This window comes from Talpa europaea (genome assembly GCF_964194135.1).
Source record: "Talpa europaea genome assembly, chromosome: 3".
In the NCBI taxonomy this organism is placed as follows: Eukaryota; Metazoa; Chordata; class Mammalia; order Eulipotyphla; family Talpidae; genus Talpa; species Talpa europaea.
Genome location: NC_140069.1, coordinates 56,463,727 through 56,479,750, shown reverse-complemented (window position 1 = coordinate 56,479,750; position 16,024 = coordinate 56,463,727). Strand labels below are relative to the sequence as shown.

Below are 16,024 nucleotides of genomic sequence, written 5' to 3'. Positions count from 1 at the left end.
TTATTAGTTGAAGTTATTATTATTTAAGTGGCAGTCTATGCCGATTTTGAAATAAAGGATTTCCCCCTAATGGAAAATGTCTACTTCATCCTAAATATGTAACCCAGTGACCCCGGCTTGGGTATTCTCCCCAGAAGCCTTTACTGTATTCCAAGAACAGAAAAAAAGTTATGGATTGAGGCCAGTGTATTTCAGGTATTATGAATTGGAGGTATAGTGATGTGTAGAAATGGGTTATAAAAAATGCAACTTTAACTTTCCCTTTAAGCCCATAATAATTTATCTTGGAAACATTGTGAGTTCTTTGAACAATAAAGGGAGTAACTCGCTCCTAGAAGCTTTAAATCTTCTAGGAATTAAGACATTGCTATGCCTTGTGTTCCAAGTGCTTAGTGCTAGGGTAGAACTATGAACATCACCAAGCATGCTTCAAGGAAGTGATAATCTGAAGCACAACATACCTAGGTTATTTTTCTAGGGAAAAAATACTGTGCAAATGTGAGAGGGGATTAAAAGTCAGGTGCAATACGTACATTTAAGGAAAATAGTCCTGGAGGTACCCAAACAGAAGGGGAAACCACTTGCCCACTGAAACAACATTTGACTACTGTATTTATTCACCTATCCTATATATATTTCCTGAGCTCCTCCTATCTGGCAGCCCCTTTTCTGGGCACTTGAGATAGACAATGAATATCACAGTGTTGCTCTGCTCATGGAACTGATGCTCTTAGTGCAGGCACTATCTTGGGCTCACAAAGATGGAATGAGAGCACCCCCCCACTTTTTGCAAGAATATCAAAGTAAAGAGGGAAAGAGAGGAAAATGGCAATAAAATGTTGTGTGGTTGGGGCTGTGGGACTACCTATGGCCTGTGGAAGTTTCCTACAGAAAACAATCTCCAGGATGACTCCTAATGGCAAAGAGGATTTGATTAGTGGTTGTGCTAGGCATTGTTCATGAAGGCCTACTGAGATGAGAAGAAATTGCAATTGCTCAGCATAAGTGCAGGGGTGGATGGTGAAACTGGAGAGGTAGATAGGGACCAATGATGAAGGGTCTTGGACATAATGTTAAATAGTTTTATACTTTATCTTAGGGCAATTTGAAGCCATTGATCAATGTCAATCAAGTAATGATATGGGCAGATTTCAATTGCAATATACATAATGATCTGGAAAACCCATTCCAGTACTCATTCAAGCAGGCTGGCAGCAAGGATGCTGTTGGGAAGAGATCATAGGGCAAAACAGAATAGCAGAGATGTGACCTAAACATATACAGTGAAAAACAGATGGGAAAAAATGGGAAATATTATATTATGTAAGCAATTGCTTGGAAGTGGGTTGCAAGGGTGAAGGTGGAATATAGTTGACTCCCGTGTTTCCAGCATGGGGAACAGCAGAGAATGAGGTCAGCTGCTAAGAGATGGAGGTGGAAGAGCAAATGCAGGATGAGGATGTAAGATTAGTTCAGTTTTGAATGTATTGGGTTTGTGGTGTCGTGGGAACAGTTAAAAGGAAGTGTTCAGCAGGTAGTAGGGTACGTAACCTGAAGATCTGGAGAGAGCCAAGGACTGAAGTTATTCACATGTAGGTGGTCAAGTGATGGAGCAGGAAACCTGGGAAACCACACTGAAGTGGTGAGCACAGAAGGAAAATGTTGAGCAGGGATGGACAGATGATCAGGAGAAAAAGCATGGTGTCTGGAGTCACAGAAAAGATGGGAGAATGGGAGAGATATTTTAAGAAGGATGAAGTCATCAGTTACAAATAATGATAGAGGACACATAAACTAGACAATAAAATTTGTTTATTGGATGTAGTAACAGAAAGGTCATTCACTAATAGGATGATCATCTGTTTGGGTTTTCTTGTCTTGGAACTATTCCAGTTACGTTCCAGCATTATTATTATTACTACTACTGCCTCCTAGTGTCTACATTTGGATAATAAATTATATGATCATCTGCTCATTGATAAAAGAGAGCAGTCAAAACTAGATTGCAGTGGGTGTAGAGTGAATTAGAAGGCACAGATACTAAACAAAGGAACTTTTTGAAGTGATGGGTGAGACTTTTAGAGAGGGAATTTTAACATTGGATGGGCATTGAACTAGCTGGTTTTGAAGTTCCTTCCAATCCTAGAAATAGTTCATAGCACTATTTTCCTTTATTATTCTAAGTCCCTAAGAATCTGTGAGAAGTAAGATTCCATTCTATTTCTTGTTTTCACATATTACAGAGCTAAATGATATTGTCTTACAAATTATTTTATGAAGTTTTTATTTAAAAATATTTCCAGATATTTACTGATCTTATAAATAAAATTATTCTCATTATTCTGCTATCTGGAAAATGAACATGTTACTGGAACTGTCTTTTGTCTTTCCATATTACAAAACAAATAAAACAGAGAAATATGTGAGCTAATTGCCACCATTAACAAATTACTACTACTTCAAAATTAAGCCAAGGAATCTTTTGTTTTTTTAATTATATTGTATGATAAAAATTACCAATAATAATTATATTTGGGGGTAAATATTCTACCTCTCAGTGCAAATGGAGAAAATGCATGCCTCCAAATTTATTTACAGCTTGTCTGCTTTTGAAACTTCCAAGTTCAACAAAACAAAGGTCTAAGAGAGTTAAAACATTTATATTTAAAATGAGAAAGTTCGAAATAGTATGAGTGTTTCTCTGTATAACACTGAGATGGAGAAATTATAAGGGATGCAGTTAAGGGGATTAAAACAACTATCATAAGTAAAATGATATCTTGGGACAACAGCAAATTGATATAAATAAAATGGAAGGATTTTTAAGCCTGAATGGATATTGAGTTAGGTGGGAAGACAACAAAGGGTTTTAATACCCTTTGCCTTCCCTAAATAGGGTAAAAAAGGCAAACAATAAAACCTCTTGTAAAGATCCATACAGGAGCACCCAGTCTCATTCCTGTTGAATTGGATTACTGTGAGTCAAGTTCCTAGCCCCGCTCAGTCCTCCCCAGCTAGCCCATGGTTGATATGATAGTCCAGTTTTGAATAATTAGGTGCCTTGGGGGTAAGGTTAAGGCAAACTTTAACAGTCCCTTTTTATTGTTAAGATACAAACAGCTGCCTTTTAAAAAGGCAGGATGGATTTCTGTGAAAGATACTTCTATTTGAGAGAAGAGGCTAATGGGAAGTAATAAATTGTGCAGGAGCCATAAGTTGTCCATCATATCTAGGCCTATGAATAGCCCTATAAAGCATGCTATAACAGAGAAGTGTCTTCTCACTGTTTCTTAGGGTAATTAATAAAAGAGAAATCTACTACTAATCTGATAATATGCTACTATGTTCACTAGTCAATGTAACTAAATTTTTCCCAAACGTATTTTATATAATTGTATATTATGCATACAAGTTGTCAATAATAAAAATTATGCTGAGTGTCCAATATTTTTAAAGATTCATTTTATTTATTTATGCATACAAGAGCTGGGGTGTAGGCCAGAGGTGTGGGAGAGTGAGATGATTTACCAGAAACAGAGTGGGGAGCAGAACAGACAGATTGAAATACACTGCTGAGGGGAGCAGCAAGAGAGACAGGAGAGGTCTGGTACCATGTGGGTCAGCTCCCTGGCAGGGGATTGAACTGATGCTGCACTGGCTGCTGATAGCTTCATAGTGCTGATCCTTAACCCCATGAGCCACCAGGGAGGCCCTGAGTGTCCAATTTTTAAGATAACTTCTCCTTTATTCTTTGGATACCTAATGTAATTAGACCCATAGCATAATATACTGCTTTTATAAGTTTCAATTAAGTGGCTAAGATTTTCTTTGTATCATCTGTTTTGTTTCTCTTGTGTGCATTTATTTTGCAGTTAGCAATGGCCTCAGTTTTGCTTCTCTTTTGGATGGCTACTACCAAATAGGACCTGAAGGTCCTGCTGCGTTCCGAGCACAGAAAGAAGACCTATTTGTCTGTTTCAGTGGCAGTTTGGTAGTAAAAAAACCGTTGAATGGGCCACAATTCCAGAAGATCATCAGGTGAATGGGACCAGCTTTTCTGCTTCCCAAATATCAGAAATTAAGCAGTTGGAAAGGAGATTTGGCCAAGATGACCCATTTACAAGCTGGACTCAGTCCAGAGACTATAGAAAAAGCTCGCCTGGAACTGAATGAAAACCCAGATGTTTTACATCAGGATATTCAGCAAGTCAGGGACATGATCATCACCAGGCCTGACATTGGATTTTTACGTACAGATGATGCCTTCATCCTGAGATTTCTCCGAGCCAGGAAGTTTCACCAAGCAGATGCCTTTAGACTCCTGGCTCAGTACTTCCAGTACCGCCAGCTAAACCTGGACATGTTCAAAAACTTCAAGGCCGATGATCCCGGCATTAAGAGGGCTCTCATCGATGGCTTCCCTGGAGTGCTGGAAAACCGAGATCACTATGGCAGGAAGATTCTCCTACTGTTTGCAGCCAATTGGGATCAGAGTAGGTAAATGTAGATAGTGTCTTTATTTGGTTTTTCTTTTTCAAAAACATAGTAACTGCATGTTTGGGGCTATGTGGCTTTGTGGAGAGTGGACTGTCATCTGAAAAATATATTTCACATACCAACAAAGGAAGTTTTAAGGCCGCAGGTTTATCGCCCTCAAAAGGCAATTGCAGATTCACAGCAGTTTTTCAGAACAATAGGATCATAGCTTAGACTTGCAAGAGAATTTAGGAGTCTTTCTCTTCATTAAGATGGGTTGTTATTTTAATAAAATTGAAAGCGGTCTTCTAAAAGAACAATATATTCTGATTGTAGTGTTCTCATTGCTAACAACAAAAGTGGATTCCATACAGGGTTTCTAACATAATTTCTTGGATCCACGCCAAGACTTTAATGTCCTATATTTCTTTAAAGTGCAAGACCTTTCTATTAAAGAAATGCTGGACTTTCCTCCCTGAAAGTTCTATAAAGAACCAGGAACTCAACACATCCCAAACAGAATGCATCAGTTTCCTGCCAACATGCTCTTCCATCCATCCAGATTTTCAAACCAGGAATCCTCATGGCATCCTGGATCACCCTTTCCCCTTGCTATTCACATTCAATTAATTTGCCAACTCCCACCCCTTTCTTCTTAAAAACCTCTCTTATGTCTTCACTTCTTTGTTCCCATAGCTACTGCCTTACTTTGGTTCTCATCATTTTGTGCCCACATTGCTGCAGCAACTTCCTAATGGGCATTCTTGCCTCCTGCCCAGTCCCTTCTGAGCCCTACTCGTCAGCACCATAGTCAGAGCAGCCCTGCCAAAATTCCATGTCACTTTGTTAATTAAAATTCTTCTATGACCGGCAAGACCTTCAATGTAAAGTAAGGTCCTTTATGATCTACCTTCTCCGTCTCCTGTTCTGCTTCCTCCTCTGCCCTGCCTGCGTTCCCTGGTCCAGTTGGTTGGAAGTATAAACCTTACCTTGACGAGCTGAGGTTTTTATTTGCCACCAGGCCTTTGATCCATCAGACACCTAAAGAAGAGACCAAACACTTTCTTTTTTAAAATTTATATGTATTTTACATCATTGTTCATTTTTGTACAATGTTTGCTTTATTTTCTCAGGTACAATACCCATAAAATTTCCACCACCAATTCACCCGTGCTCCATCACCATAGTCCCTTGTGCTCTTTCCACCCTCATTTTGATCCCTCTCCCTCCGCCACCTTGCACAATGTCTCTAATTTATATTGCCTGTTTTTTTTTGTTGTGTTTTTTATTGTTATTATTTTTCCCCTGATCCCTTATTTGGCTCCCCTATACTCCTCCTATAGGTGAAACCATCCGATATTTTTCTTTTTCCTTCTGACTTATTTCACTGAGCATAATCCCTTCTAGCTCCATTCATGTTGCTGGCATGAGTTTATCTTTTCTGATTGCTGAATAGTATTCCATTGTGTATCTATACCACCTCTTCTTGATCCAGTCTCCTATTTTTGAGACTACTTTCTATCCAAATTCCAACTGTCTGTGTACTGATTCATACACATCTTTACTGTTCTTCAGGAGATTAATCATCTAGCCCCCAACCCAACGCTGTTTTCATGAGGTACCCTCCTCTGCTCATAGTCCCATTAAAGTATTTACTATCGCAACATAAGAACTACTGTTATCAAAACTAATATTTTAAATAACTTATCCCCCACCCTGCTAAGTACATGTATATATGTACTCTGCTAAGTACATATATGGATGTAAAACTTATTTAATCCACCTGAAAACTTTGCAAGATAGGTATTGTATTTATAATTATGTTATAATATTACAATCTGTATTTTACATATGATGGCATAAGGCTTTGAGAAGTTAAGTAACTCACTCAATGTCAGCTAGTCTGCTAGTGGGAGTCAGGAGTCAGGCCCTAATGATCTAACTTGAGAGCGTGATGTAAGCCTCTTTATTGTAAAAGCATGTTTACCTGTGTGCTTGTTCTCATTCTTCCTCCCAAGACTGCAAGTTCCTTGAGGTCAGGAGACTGTGTCTTTTCTCTGTTTATCTCTTTGATACATGACTTAATATCCAGGAAATGTTGAATGAGAAGGAATGCATGGGTCAATCTCCAAAGCTTCCCTGGTGGCTTAATGATACCCCTCCACGGGGGGTATCATTAAAATATTTGTTACTTAGGAGAAACAAGTTTAACTTTAAAAATATGTCAAAGACTCCTCCTCCAATAAGATTGCAAGGAATTTATGGGGTGCCTCTTCACTGCCTTATGTCACTATCCCTCAGAAAAATGTTCATAGTGTAGGAAACCTTGGTGACCACTGGCTAATTTCTGGTTGCTACAATAGGATAGGGAAACCATACCTGGAAAAGGTATTTGTTTTGTTTTGTTTTGTTTTAAGATTTATTTGTTTATGGATACAAGAGCTGGGGTACAAGCCAGAGGTGTGGGGGGTGAGAGGATTCACCAGAGACAGTGGGGAACAGAACAGGCAGAGTGACCAAAATACACTGCTGAGGGGAGCAGCGGGCGAGTCAGGAGAGGTCTGCTGTGCCATGTGGGAAACTCCCTGGCCAGGGATCGAATTTGAGCTGTAGTAGCTGCAGATAGCTTCATAGGTTGCGTCTTAAGCCCCTGTGCCAACAGGGAGGCCCCTGGAAGGGGTATTTTAATGATTTAATATTACCAGTCTAGAGTTTGGTCAGGTTTGCACCTGAACCAGTCTTCCTTTCTGCTTTGTTATTCCAGAAGCATTAATGATGAACTCTCATTACAATGCTCTACTGATGAAAAATAAAATTCAGGTTGTACATTTAATCACCTATCATTCAGTCAACTTTGTGCCAGTTCTCATACTAAGACACTAAAGACAATGATAAAAAAACATGATTTCTGCCAGCAACCCACTGTCCATCTGTGGTGCAAACGTATGAACAACTGACTCCCATCTACTATAGGATAACTCTTTCTGAGACACACAAACCATCAAGACAGGAAATTAGTCTTCAACTAGAGGGAATAGTTATCCTCAGAAATGGTAAAATTTTGATGCCTGGAGAGTGATCATGCTGCCTTCATTTGTGCTTAGTTATAAATGTTCAAGAATTTCCATTTGCTAAGACAGATGATGCCTATAATACCAGCAAGTAGTAATCTACATACAAAGAAACAAATCATAGTAGCATGTCTTACTTTCTATTAGTATTATGCAATAATGAGATACATATATATATAACTAAAATGAGTTCTTTTTAAAAAAGTTTATTATTATTATTTTTTCTTATGTCATTGTAGTCCCCATAGTAATCCCATCACTATATTACCCCTGAACCATCACCATATTCCCTTGTGTTCTTCCCTCCCCTGGTTTGACAACCCCACTTCCTTTCTGTATGCCTCAGATTTATGGTCATCATGCTAATTTTGACTTTTTCTTGACCTTTGATTTGGTTTCTCTATAGTCCACATATAATTGAGACTATTTGGCATTTATCTTTTTCTTCTGATCTATTTCGGCTAGCATAAGACTTTCCAGGTCTATTCATGTTGCCACAAATGGAATATTTGTCTTTTTTGATGACTGAGTAATATTCTGTTGTGTAAATATAACACAGCTTTTTGATCCATTAATCTATTTTGGGACATTTGGGGTGTTTCTATATCTTGGCTATTGTGTAAATAATGTAGCAATAAACATACGAGTGCAGGTTTCCTTTCAAATTGGTGTTTTTGTGTCATTTGGGTAGATTCCTAGGAGTGAAATCACTAGATTATATGATAGATCCATCAAAATCTGTTCCTAAGAAGTAAGAAGAAACAACTCTGAGGGAATACTGCAAATACTTATCATTAGGATAAACTTGAATGAGTTACTTCACTCCTTTGTTCATGAATGTGAATCTCATTTCACCTAATCTTATGGGTGAAAAGGTATTTTAAAATATACTTTATAGGCTCCTAACTCACAAGGTTTTGTGTTTTGTTTTGTCTTTTGTTTTTTTTGTTTTGAGGGAATTCTCTTCTCTCTCTCCTTTTCTTCCTCCCATGCTCTCACCCTCTCAAACTACCTCAAGGCTGGTCTATTTGAGCTACTTGAGGATTTTTTTTCCCACAAATTATACTTTTTTTCACAAAGTATAAAATATTTTTTGTTCCAAGCCACTTTGGTTTTAACAATAAGGTGAATGGCAAGCTATCTCATTGACATCACTGATCATGAGAGACAAACTTCAGTCTGAAAATGAATACTTTCATGTGATTTACTGGTTATTTCTGGGAACTTAGACCAAACCTCAGACAAATCTCTCTGAACCTCAGTTTTCTCATCTGTAAGGTGGGGATGAAAATGAAGCCCATTCATAGGTTAGTGGAAAGACTGAATGAAATAATACATTTAAGGAACACAGCTCATTGCTTGACACCTAGTAAGCAACCGATAAATATTAGCTTCTCCTATTATCATTAATATAAAATATCCCGCTGTAAAAGCACAGATGGTAAACAAATTAAAAATAAGACAGGAACATAATATTTGAACTTGAAAGGGGGTGATGAGTGTTAACCGCCCACCTATCTGTCCCAAGCACTTGTTTGTTTTCTCCCCAAATATGTTCCTTTGTCACGCAGACCAAGCCTAAATGGGGCCTGGAAGGCCTGGGAGAGTAGACACAGCTTTGCAAAATGATTCCTTCACTCACTTTGGGAGTCTGAGATGACTGGAAAGTGATTTGAATGTCTCCTATGAAAGGTTTACTGAGATTAAAATGGTTATTAATATTTATTAAAACTATGTAAATCTCATTCATCTAGATCCAGACACCATGAACAGAGCATAGAGCTGAGAGCGATGGGCTTCACTGTCCTCCAGGGGACCTGCAGGCTCTGTTGGCCTGGGTTAAGCAGGCCAACCGAGGCACAGTAGTATCTTGGGCTTTGGCCTCCTTCAGAAATTAGTCCTTACCAGAAGCTGTCTGATTCTGTATTTTCTGAGGTGCCAGGATGAACCAAACTGAGTTAGATTAAATCAGCCCCGACATATTCATCCAGAAAATGAAGCTGGTACTTTCAGGGTCAGCAGAATTTATATTTTAGTTCAGCAATTTGGTCGGTAATGGAGACCTAAGGGCACTATTCCTCAATGAACCCTTTCATCTTTCCCACCTAAACTTCTATCGGCATTGACTTCACAATTTGCCCCTTTAGATCTAATAAAAAAATTCTACTTCTTGATCTTTCTGAGTTATGCACTCCTACCTGGTTATTTAGTCTGCTTTGCCCATGAATGCCTTGGTGCTTGACAGGGAAATGTGTGCCTAGAGGGGAATGTCTATTTTTTTTCGGATTTCATTCAGCTGAAAAAGGAGTTAAACTTAGTCAAATGATTTTCCTTCCTAGAATCTCATATCATCAATTGGAAATAGGCGTCATATCTGGCAGGTGGGGCTATGCAAAGATTAACCCCAATTATCCTCCTTGATGGTGTCCAAGAGGCAGAACAGAACAGTGATTAAAAGACAAAGTCTGAAGCCAGATGGCCAGCTTCAGATCCCAGATGCTTCCTTACCACACATGTGTCCTGAGCAAGCTGCTTAAATTCTTAATATCCTCAGTTGCTCACCTGTAAAGTGGGAGTGACAGTCATAGATTAGCACTAGTTGGTGTTTTATAAATAGTAGTTAATTATTAAGGAAAAAATCAAATCAGGCAAATATCTAGGATCCTGGGGCACAAGATGTTCTTTCTAAGCGGTATTTGATGCCATATCAACTTCCTTCACCCAGAAGAATATAAAATATACAACTGAATCCCCAAGCCATCGTGCTCCAAGTTTCTCTACAATAGCTCAATTGTGGTTGGGAGGCTCAGAGGAGTTTCCTGGTTTCAGTGGCCCTACCTATTGTGTTAATTGTATTCTCAGGATATAAGAAAAACTTTTGAAGTTTCCAGATAATACAAGTCCTACAAAAGACTACAATAGTATCCATTAGTGCTATATGTAATTCATCTATGTAGCGCCAGGATGGCACAGAGCAGGTTTTCTATGATCCAGGCAGATGAGTAAAAGGAGTGTCCTGGATACCTTGGTGGCTTTTTCAGGCTATTATTGAGCTTTTTACAAGGGGGGGGGGAGGGGGCGCTGGCAGGCCTCCCAGCCCCCAGCGAGTCTTCACTCTTTCTGGGTTCTCTGGCATTATCTTGTAGGCTCTGCTTCTCTGCTTCTCCTTTGCTGCTCTGCTGGTCTGGCTCTCGTTCTCACTCTCCTTCTCCTTCTCTCTGGCATCCCCATGACGTGGCCCTTAGAAGCCTAGTCTCCCAGCCCAGGTGTGCCCACCTATGCATGCCCACACCCTACTCCAGGTGCCTGCCATCAGGTGTGTATGTAGGACTGCAAGGATCCATCATTAATGCTAATGGCGGGAGGGCAGAAAAGCCTGGTAATTTTTTATGTAACCTACAACCTAGTTCATAAGTACTTTAATGGAGGAAAAACAATTAAAAATGCTTTGCAAATAATATATAAAACTTTGCTGGACATTTTTTTTTTTTTTTTTTTTGGTCAGTGAATTGTTTGTTTCCCATAACTAGAAACTCAGCAATCAGCATTGATGTTGAATATTAGTTGAAAAGTTGATCCTTTGGGGCTTCCCCTGTGGTGCAGTGGGTTGAGCGCAGCACTGTGAAGCTGTCTACAGCCTTTGCAGCACCGGTTCGATTCCTGGCCGGCCAGGGAGATTCCCTCATGGTGTGGCAGACCTCTCTTGTCTCGCCCACTGCTCCCCTCAGCAGTGTATATCAGTCGTCTGCCTGTTCTGATCCCCACTCTGTCTCTGGTGAATCCTCTCACCTTCCCGCGCCTCTGGCCTGTACCCCAGCTCTTGTATAAAAATAAATAAATCTTAGAAAAAAGAAAAGAGAAAGTTGATCCTTTAAGGAAGCTGTGGCCCTTGAAGGAAGAGTTAAGTTAGGGTAATTTAGTAAAAAGAAAGGAGGCTGATGAACCACTGATTACTACCTTCAAGTATTTAGAGTTATTAAAGGGAATGAATTCAGTAGGCTCTCTTTCTTCACAATACAAAGGGACAAAAAGGTCAGAACTGAAGCCCAGGCAACTGGATTGAAGTTCAAGGAGCTTGGCCTCAGACCAGGGCCAGGACAAGGGTGAGAGAATAGGGCATTTGCCTGGGGTGCAAAATTTCAAGGTGACACCAAACTACTCAGTAATCAAAGTAAATAATTTTGTCATAAAATATTTTTAAATAAAAATTTATACCAAAAAATCCCTATAAACAAAATATCAAAATTTTAAAGAAAGTGTAATAACAATTATTGATTTCTCTTTGTGGCTCAGGTTCCAGGATGGCTCAGCATTGTGTTGTTCAGGCCAATCATATTTCTCAAGGGCAGAGCCTTAAGTTGGTTCCTAGTCAATTATATTACAGCATACATTACTGCACATCTATATACTATACAGTTGCATAGGACCTTATGGCTCCCAAGTATTTCCATGTGCATTTTCTGATTAAATGCTCATTGCCATTTGGATAGTTTCAGTAGCAATATGTAAGAGATGACAAAGGAGTGGATTGCAAAGGAGATTATACTTTCAAGTCAAGGACCGCTATGACTCATCAATCGAAAAACTTAAACTCAGGCTTGGGACTTCCAATTCTAAGCTCATTCCAAAGACATCTGGAGCCTATTGTTCAGTCTCTGGGTGGTTAGTTATATCTAAATACCCATGCAGCTTCTGAAAGACTGTAAGTGGATTTCTTGGTGATAGATGAGTGTTTGGATAAGTGCAATGAATCACCATGGAGAGGATTTGAGGTTTAGGAGCAGTGATTCTCAAAGGGAACACAGTTGTCATTTGGAACTGCTCCATTCTTTATGTGTGGGATGTGTTGAACATAGTGGAATGTTTAACATCCCATCTGAGGCACTGTGACAAGCAAAACGACCACCTCCATATTTCCAAAGCCCATAGGGGAGCTGGAGCCCACTTTGAGAACCATTGACAGGAATTGTCCACAAACATCCTAACATTGTCAAGAACTACCCTTTGTTAAGCACTCTTTGTCGTGGCAGGAGGCATAGAGCAGGTTTTCTATGACCTGAGCAGATGGTTTAAAAGAGAGTCCTGGAGCCCTCGGTGGCTTTTCAGGCTTTTATTGTCATTTTACCAGATACATGGCAGGCAGGGGTGCCAGGGGTCGGCAGAGGGGGAAGCTGGCAGGCTTCCAGCCCCTGGTAAGTCTTCACTCTTCCTGGGCTCTCTGGTGTTCACTCAGGGTCTCTGCTTCTCTACTGGTGCTGTTCTCTTGTTTGTTCTCCGGTGGTTCTGTTCCACTCTCTTGCTTCTTCTTCTTCTGGTCTTGTTCTGTTCCATTCCCTGTGACGCCACCCTTATAAGCCTAGTCTCTCAGCCCAGGTGAACCCACCTACATGTTCCCACACCCCATTCCAGGTGCCCGCCATCAGGCATGCATTCAGGACCACAGGACTCCATCATCAATGCTAATGGCAGGAGGGCAGAAAAACCTGATAATCATTTACCCCACACTTTTACACCAAGTGTTGACATATATGATTTCTAATGTCTACCGTAATCTCAAGTGTGCGTGTTATGCGTACGGATAAAACAGAGATGGTATTCTTCCCTAGTCTGTTTGAATGTAAAAACTGCCTTTCCACTGAGCCTATCTATAATCTCATTTTTATCCTGAACTCAGAGGTTAAAACTCAGAATCTGAATCACTCAGAATCTGAAAAGAAGAAAAATGACCCCAGAATCAAATTCAAGGTTTCCTCACGCCCTGCCCTTAGCTTTCTCTCCTGGTGAAGAGGCACAGGGTGGTCCAGTGTAAACAATAGGGACATAACTTGTGCATCCCAATGTGGCCCAGACCATGATTAATGTGCATGAAAAGCTGGGTACACCAGAGGTTGAGATGATTCTGGAGGCTCAGTGCTGTGGTCTTGTCTAGTCTCTAATATGAGTGGGAAGATATAAAATGGAGACTCATCACTCAGTTCTAGCAAACAAGAAAGTGTATGGGGTGTTTGTAGAGGGCAGGACAGGCCACTGAGCAGGTTTTCTGATCCAGCAGATGGGGTAAAGGAGGAGTCCAGTCCTGGAGCCCTCAGTGGCTTTGGCAGGCTTTTATTGGGATTTATCAAGCATACAGCAGGCAGGGGTGCTGTCATCAGCAAGTCATCACTCTTTCTGGGCTCTCCAGCATTCTCTCTGCTTCTCTGCTCTCAGCTTCTGCTGGCATCCCCGTGATGCCGCCCTTAAAAACCCTGTCCTAGCCCAGGCGAATCCCATCTACCTATGCCCACACCCTACTCCAGGTGCCCGCCATCATGCATGCATTCAGGACCGAAGGGTTCCGTCATCTATCCTAATGGCGGGAGGGCAGAAAAGCCTGATACTTTCTTACCTTACCCTATAGTGTTGATAATATACAAGGCTTGTTACTCTTTTAATTTTTAATTGAACAGGACCTTATTATTACTTTTTGTTGTGATGACATTGGTTTACATCATTATTTGTGTCCTTATTAGAATCTCCCCTGTTGTTACTCTTTATTGAGATAAATTGAACTTTTCTACAATTGCTCTTGCCTTGAATAAAGATACTGAATGGCTATAGTCTCTGACCTTGGTGTGAGTTCCTCATGGTCCAAAAGCAGCATTCCTGTTCTGAGTTCATGGTCCTAGAATGATATCTCACTTGAATCCATGCATCCTCATCCCTCCAGGCATTATGATGAGAAGATGAATGTTACTAAAGTACTTGACCTTCTTGCATTCACAATTCTGAAAGCAAGGACACCAACATAGATAGTTTATAAAATAATAAACAACCTGGAATCTGTACTTAGGAACAGGTGCTTTTCAGCTCACTTTTTTTTCCCCCAGAAGGCATTCAGCTGCTTCTTGTCCCCTAAATGCCATGTAGTAATTTATTTGATGGATATGCTGGAGATAGCAGCTCCTTCAAACATCACCGGTTATTGCTGACCTGTGGCAATCTCTAAAGGGCTGACGTAGCAAATGTCTTGACAGCTCTGTGGTGTGATTTGGCAGTGGGAGATGAGCATTAAGCAGGTTCTTTCTTCAGATTTAAATCCCAAGGAAGTAGGTAAGATATAACTTTTCAAATTTTAAATCAGTCAACTGATTGAGGTTCACCGTTAGCTTTTGCAGGAGTGTAGAAAATCCTTTTACAAGTAGGTTGGGGTCTGCACCTCATTCTGCTTGTCTGTCCGTAGCGTAAGAACTTGTGGCATGGTGGGGAACAGATTTCTAGTGTCTCAATGCCCAATATTGGTGAGACAAGCAGAGATAAAGCAAGCTAAATGGATCTTCCCTAGAGCCAAGAAACTCCCAGAATCACTCTGGAAGTGATCAGTTTTCCAATTGTAAAGTACTTGAGCATGAGCAAAAATGAACTGAAGTGAAGAAGAATTATTACACCACACAAACGAAGTTGAGTGCTTACTAGGTGTTTACCATGGGACAAACAGTAATGATCTTAGACATTGTTAATATCCATATTTTGCAGATGTTGAAACTGAAACCCATAGAGGTTAAGTAAGCTATCCAAGCTCACACAGTTGTTAAGTAGCTAAAATAGGCTGCATTTCAGGCCTAACTGCATTGTTAAAATACCATGCTGCACCGGTCATCACTAGAATTCATTTGCCAAGTTGGGGACCACTACATCAGACTTCTAGGATGCCTTTCAGTGATGTTTCAGTAAGGAAATCTGAACGAATCAAAAGACTTGAGCAGGACCTCATCTCTCCTTGTGGCCCATCCCCCATCCTGACAAATCAAAGATTGAAAAGTTTATACAGTCTCTGCCCTAATTACTTGAAAATACTAATATTGAGACTAATGACTTTGTTTTAAGAATCTCAACCCAAACAAAGATCAGAATAATGCCTTGAATATGATACAAAGTATAGTCCTACTATGTGCCTGATTTAAAATAGTGATCAAAGGTGTCAGCTTTGCCTATCCATTCCTTATATTAAAATGAGTGTTCACTTGCAGACTTTTAACTGGCAAACAGATGCCCAGCTCTGCAGCGTATTAGGCAAGATATGTTACTGCTCTAACCCTCAGTTTCCTCACCATTTGTAATAATAACATACTGTGTGGAACTGTGAGGATTAAATGAAGTATGTTAAAATGGGAGTCTGACACTTAGCCATTTCTATTCTTCCATAATTCAGGTGGTTTTCTCACTTCTATCTAATTCAGATTCTAAAAGCCCAAGGCATGATTTCTCATTCAGGAGAAAGACCTTATAAAATAGAATACATCCCTGCTATGCGCTCCTAAGAAGCTGCTGATTGATGATGGAATGAATCTAGAAGAGCTTATAGCCCTCCTCAAGCTACTGGACATGTCTTGTCACATGGGTCAGTTGACTATTTCTTTTAAATCCCCTTCTTCCTCCACAAAAACTCCTTATCTGACATTCTTCACCACTCATACTCTAATCCACTTAGTTCAGGGCTC

The 16,024-nt window shown here is 40.1% G+C and overlaps 1 protein-coding gene across 1 annotated transcript in view; it reads left to right on the top strand.

The window, feature by feature from the left end:
* Positions 1–4,042: 4,042 nt before the first annotated feature.
* CLVS1 (clavesin 1) overlaps positions 4,043–16,024 on the top strand; it is a gene marked incomplete at both ends in the record, with an annotated part of 161,152 nt that continues 149,170 nt past the window's right edge. Inside the window, one exon of the mRNA XM_084230148.1 lies at positions 4,043–4,497. Within this exon, the coding sequence (XP_084086274.1) occupies positions 4,043–4,497 (455 nt within the window). The remainder of the gene's footprint in view (positions 4,498–16,024) is intronic.